Source organism: Myotis davidii, unplaced genomic scaffold (assembly GCF_000327345.1).
Source record: "Myotis davidii unplaced genomic scaffold, ASM32734v1 scaffold174, whole genome shotgun sequence".
In the NCBI taxonomy this organism is placed as follows: Eukaryota; Metazoa; Chordata; class Mammalia; order Chiroptera; family Vespertilionidae; genus Myotis; species Myotis davidii.
In genome coordinates this window covers 5075221-5081672 of record NW_006289087.1, presented here as the reverse complement: position 1 = coordinate 5081672, position 6452 = coordinate 5075221, and the positions used below count along the sequence as shown (strand labels likewise).

General features: G+C 43.1%; 1 protein-coding gene across 1 annotated transcript in view; it reads left to right on the top strand.

Annotated features, from left to right (window-relative positions):
- Window positions 1-6452, top strand: part of SPATA17 (spermatogenesis associated 17) — a 72899-nt gene that overhangs the window by 38427 nt on the left and 28020 nt on the right. Inside the window, exon 6 of the mRNA XM_006761339.2 lies at window positions 5005-5208. Coding sequence (XP_006761402.1) covers window positions 5005-5208 — 204 coding nt within the window. The remainder of the gene's footprint in view (window positions 1-5004; window positions 5209-6452) is intronic.

Sequence of the window (6452 nt, the reverse complement as noted above, 5' to 3'; positions counted from 1 at the left end):
TATCTTCCCCCTCTTCTTCTTCCTCCTCCTCTTCCTCCTCCTTCTCCTCCTCCTTCCTTCCCCTCTCTCAAAATCTATGAAAACATCTCCTTCAGATGCATGGTGAGGGATTAAAAAAAAGAAAGAAGACCCGGGCTCTTGCTCTCGGGTCTAAGTTAACATCAAGCTCCAAAAGAGAAGAGCTTGATTATGTTTCCTCAAACATAACAGATCAAACGATCTGTTAATTTAAGAGGCAGGTTATCAACCCCACATACAGTCAACATGCAAAGGTGATGCAAGCCTAGGATAACTGCAATAGACACTCCCATTTAAAAAGTGAGTGGGGATGTGCCCTAGCAGGTTTGATTCAGTGGATACAGTGCTGGCCCGTGGACCGAAGGGTCCCAAGTTTGATTCCAGCCAGGGGCACATGCCCAGGTTGCGGACTTGATCCCCAGTGTGGGGCATGCAGGAGGCAGCCGATCGATGATTCTCTCTCATCACTGATGTTTCTATCTCTCTCTCCCTCTCCCTTTCTCTCTGAAATCAATAAAAATATATTTACAAGTATATAGAAAGAAAGGAAAGTATAGCCCTCCTTTTAAACTGCTTCTCTCTCGCAGTATTCACAAATTCTGAATTGTGGAGCGAGCAAATGCCTTCTCATTTGGTTCCATTTTTGTGGCCATCGGTGACTCCGCTTTGCTGTGCTCCTGCCGTCTGCAGAAGTAAGAACCGAATGCTCCCAGAATAGCAGTGACTTTGAAATCACGAGGAATTAGGATTTCTCAGATGGCGACACAGGAAATGGAAGCCCCCATAAGCGCGCTTTGGGAGTTTGAGGTACACACAGCCCTATTTCAAGTTCTTTTTTATTTTACAGAAACTTGTGTTAAGAGTAAGCCTCCATAACAAAAAGAAGGGGGGAAATTAGACATAGCTTCCCCCAGGCAATTACAAAATAAAGGTTAGCCTTGGAAAGGAAACTGATCAGAAAGACATTCTCTGTGAAATAAAAAACAAACACACAGTAGATGCTCCACATGTAAAAAGAATGTCCATTCGTTTTCAAATCAATTGCATTTTGGGTGTGTTTTTTAAAGTACTTTCCCATGTAATACTCAAGGAGAAGCATAAAATCCGGAAAGAAAAGAGCCGACTGATAGATGGTTAGAAACACGGAATAGTTCAAAATATGAATGTAACGCTAAGGGTGACTGGGTAACAAATGGCACGTTTGCTCGCTGCTCAGCCCGGCGTAATTAATATTCCAGGTCATGCTTAAGTCCCCATGATGGAGGGTCTGAAGGGAGGAATTCAAGAAAAATATATATCTATTATATAACTCATTGCCTTCTTTTTTCCCCCCTCCCTTTTGACGAGTCAGAATCAAAGCCTTTAAAAAAAAAACCCAGCGCTTTCACAGCTCATTTGCCCTCTTCACCGCTGGGCCCCCAGTTGGCAGCAGGGCCTGATGCAGGGAGGTCAGCAGGAGGCAGTTAGCTGAGTCCTCTCCCGAGAACCCCTGGGTCTTATTGAGCTGAATGTTAGCATGACAGTACTGCAAATAACTCAGTTGTAGACTGGTTTTTTTTTTAAAAAAAAAAAAAAAAAAAAAACAACGGTTAGCAGAGATTTCCCCATAGTGCTGGTCACTCTAGAAAATGATTGCAGAGAATGAAGTCCCACAAGCGAGCTGGGCAGCCGCCCTTCCGGGCTGTGAAAAATGTGGAGGCTGAGAAATGGGTCCTAGTCCCTGAGGACGAACTTGGTCCTTGGTGGCTCCTAGGAATATTTTTAGAAACTCATAACAAGCCGTAAGTCACAAGTGGCTTACAAATGAACTAGAGCAACCAGGACAAGTGTAAGTTCACGTCGTTTGATTTACTGCAAGAAGAATAACTAAATGGATCCTTTCTCCACCTAACCAAGTAGGGTATTTGCTACAGGGGTCGTGGGAGGGCCAGACTGTGTTCATTGACATTTTTAGCATTAACTGAATTTCTAAAATAGAGCAATGACTGAATTTCTAAAATATTAACTGAATTTCTAGAATGGATCCTTTCTCAATCTAACCGAGTAGGGTATTTGCTGTAGGGATCGTGGGAGGGCCAGATTGTGTTCATTGACATTTTTAGCATTAACTGAATTTCTGAAATAGAGCGTTGACTGAATTTCTAAAATATGAACTTCATTTCTAGACTATTAACTTAATTTCTAAAATGGATCCTTTCTCAATCTCACCAAGCAGAGTATTTGCTGCAGGGATTGTGGGAGGGCCGGCCTGTGTCCACTGATGGCTTTAGCGAATGCATTAACTTAATTTCTAAAATATCGACAGCCGGAAGATTTTAAATGAGACATTTTCGATTCAATTAAACTGTATTTTCTATCTATATTTGATTTAAATTTCAAGGGGAAGCCACAGGAGGAGGGCTCCACCGAGGTTGCCCCGAGTACCATTTCAGGAAGCTATCAGGCCTGCGGTCCATTTGCATTTCCCATCGAGCCCCTGTGTACATGTGCATGCAAATTTGGGGGGCGGGGATCAGAGGAGATTTCTAATGGGGGTGACGTGAATAGCCGGCGGCAGTTACCCAGGTAGATGGACATTGTAAAGCATAAATTATAATCTGGAAATGATATGCTAACGGACTTCCTTTAATTAGATTATCACTGAACAGAATGGCATTTTCTTCTGTCTCTGTCATAGACTTATGTAGGTTTAATTCTAGTGTATGTCAGAGTAGTTTTTTTTAATGTAACACTTATTTTTTTTCTCATTACAATTGATACATTCTCATTGTAGAAAATCACCCTGAAAAGATGTTAAAAATTACCATCCACGTAAAAGTTACTGTCCACTGAAAGCTATTTTTAATATATATGTATACATATTTTCTTTTATTAAGATCATTTCACTATCTGTGTACGTATCCACCTTGTTCTATAGTCAGTGTTATAGGGAGTGAATGTTAACTGGTGTATACCATTGCCTGTGACATTTTCAACACTGTTCTTTCTTAAACAAATAAATTGTATGGGGGGTGGGGAGAGTCACAAAGAAGAGTTAGTTCAAAACATTTTAAAAATATTTAAATATATTTACATTAAGTTGGTTTTATCTGATAAGATTCAGTCCCAGATTATAACATAGGAAAAGTTGAGTGGGAGGTGATTCGGGTTAGTTATAATTTCTAGATGGCAAATCCGCTGGACAACTAATTGATAGATGAAAAGGGTATAATCTATAACTTCTTAGAAAGAAGCTGATAGGATTTTGCAATAAACCTCAAATATTTTACTAAGAATGTGGCTTTGGAAAACAGTAGTGAAGCAGAGGTCTCCTGGGCATGTCTGTGTGATGCATTGTTATTCTGGAGAGGCATCTAGCCTCATCTTAAAATATATTTTTATTGATTTCAGAGAGGAAGGGAGAGGGAGAGAGACATACACATCAATGATGAGAGAGAATCATGGATCAGCTGCCTCCTGCACGCCCCCTACTGAGGGTCCAGCCCGCAACCCCGCATGTGCCGGGAATCAGAATCAAACCGTGACCTCCTGGTTCATAGGTCGTGGCTCAATCACTGAGCCACTTCAGCCAGGCCAGCCTCATTTTTAGTGTCTACTATGGGACGAGCACTCTGCTAGGCTCTGGGGATGCAAAAATACCCAGCACAGAGTCCCGGCATGCCAGCTGCTGGCCTGGGGGAGACGGACACACAGAAAGGTAACCCTGAGACAGGACACGGAATCCAGCCAGAGCTGGAGGTATTAGATGCAGGTTACCACTGATTTTGAGTGTTGGGCTAGAAGTAGAACATTTTCAAGGACAGGTCTTCAAAGGCAACTCTCCTAACTAATCCTAATACCTGGGAACTGCTGATTCCATGAGGGAAATACAGCAACCAGAAATATTTACGGATATGAGAGAAAAGCACATATTCGGGGAAAAGAGAGAGAGGATCAATGGATCCATGTCTTCCGTTAGCCTGGAGCACGCACAGAGCCAACCAGCCAGTCACACTGTCCTCTAAAGTGTGACTTGTCCTTATGAATATGCATGCGCGTATATGAAAAGGTATCCAAGTACGGTTCTGAACTCAAACACCATTGAATTTTCAGAAGAATGGGCATCTGCTAAACTCGCATTGAACGCTTGTCAGCCATACATCTGCTGACCCTCTGTTGCATAGCAGGTGCTGTGCTAAGAAAGCCCTGACTCTTTTGACGCAGTGTGACAAGGTCATTGATGAATAGCAAGGGTACCGTGACTTTACGGAAGTAGAGCTCCGAACCACATGCATTCAAAATAGAGGATGTTATTTTGAATGTATTATATACATAGTCACCTGTACATCCACTTTATTATTATTTTATCCACTTTGATTCTATATATAATATATCTACATATATATAGTGATTATTATATATATATATCCACTGTGGCCCTGACCAGGGCCCAGGCTGGGGAGGAGCCGGAAACCAAGGTCCACGCCCTTGACTGGAATTGAACCCGGGACCCTTTGGTCCGCAGGCCGACGCTCTATCCACTGAGCCAAACCAGTTAGGCTTGAGTACATACTTCGTACCTGAAACTGGCGCAAGCCTTGTGTATTTGGGTTTGTCTGAGTGAATGTATGGCTATAGATATGGGTCCATATACAGACTCATAGGTAATGGTTAGATACAAAAAGAATGACTTAAGGTGCTTCTGTTATTTTGTTTTTCATAAATACAATGATATAAAATGTACCTTGTGTGACAGGTCGAAACCATAGCTCAGTGGTTTTTCGCATATTTTGTCTTCAACCACGCACGATTCTGAAATGGCTGGTGGGTCTGGCGTGGAGACGGAGCGTGGTAAATTTGATCTCCCCTGGTAAATCTGAAATTCACCTCCAGAAGTCGTTTCACATAGTCCTTACATGTATGAAAAATGTGGCAGTGCAACTTGATCTTCCTTCTACTTCCCGTGAAAATGAAAGACCCCAATCAAACTTCCGTCTGCTGTCCTAGATCCCAGGCGTATACAACTCGCCCTTCAGGAAGGAGCCCGACCCGTGGGAACTGCGGCTGCAGAAGGCAAAGCCTTTAACGCCTCAGAGACCCAAAGCCCGGCAGAAGCGGCCCCACAGCCTCAGCAGCTGGCTGGCCTGCACCAGCACCCGGTCCTTCCCTCGCTCCCACACCCTGCCGCCCATCGACCGGAAGCAGTGCCAGGTACTCTTGGGCCCCCTGTGAGAATCCTTCCCGCGGTCAATCGTGTGCTTTGCTGGTTTGTTAAAAAGTGACTGTTGTGTTGTCTTGGTGACCATAAAAAAGAATTATTTTTTTTATAGGACCTAACGTTAAGAAATCTAAAGTATGTTTAAAACATATACCAAGAAAGCAACCAAGTATTTCTCTGGTATTGAACTGTGTAATGTTTTGAATGGGAAGTTAAGACATAGGATTTTTGGTTAAGATCTAGCCTTCTGTGTAAAAATATTGTGGTTTTTTTTTTCACTTTTTTAAAAGTATATACGTACATTTTTTATTGATTTCAGAGAGGAAGGGAGAGTTAGAGAGAAACATCAATGATGAGAATCATTGATCGGCTGCCTCCTGCATGCCCCTACTGGGGACTGAGCCAGCAACCCAGGCATGTGCCCTTTCCAGAATCAAGCTGTGGCCTCCTGGTTTATAGGTAGTAGTAGATGCTCAAGCAGAATCAAGCTGTGGCCTCCTGGTTTATAGGTACTAGTAGATGCTCAACCACTGAGCCATGCCAGCCAGACTGAAAATATTGTTATAAACAGTATTCATTATAACCTGTTGTTGCTAGAAAGATCATATGTGTTATCAAATATATTTAATTTAACCTGTCTTTTGATGACCCATACCTTTACATATAATCTTTACATATAACTGTAAACATAATTTAGATTTGAGTACTTTTAAGAGTACTAGGGTATGAGTTGGGGAATGAGAGAGGGCCCGAAACAGTGCAAGACTCCAGTAGAAATAAACAGACCATCTTCACTGTGGCCTGGGATAGAGGCAAAGCGTGGAGTGGGATGTGTTGGGTGACAGTCCTGAACATCCCAGAGAGCAATGGTTCTGTCATCCCCACCAACACTTAAACTGGGAATACAGCCGCCACCAGGCAGCATCCGCCCAGAACTGGGTTTATTTTGGTTCCCACACCAAGCTCCCAGAGCTCCTGCCTATGGGTTCTGTGTGCAGGGCGTGCCTCTGTTTACCTCTCTCTGTATAAAAAATTACTCCAGCCCAGCCAGGTGGTTCAGTGGTTGAGCACTGACCTATGAATCAGGAGGTCATGGTTCGATTCCCGGTCAGGGCACATGCCTGGGTTATGGGCTCGATCCCCAGTAGTGGGTGTGCAGGAGGCAGTCAATCAATGATTCTCTCTCATCATTGATGTTTCTATCTCTCTCTCCCTCTTCCTTCCTCTCTGAAATCAA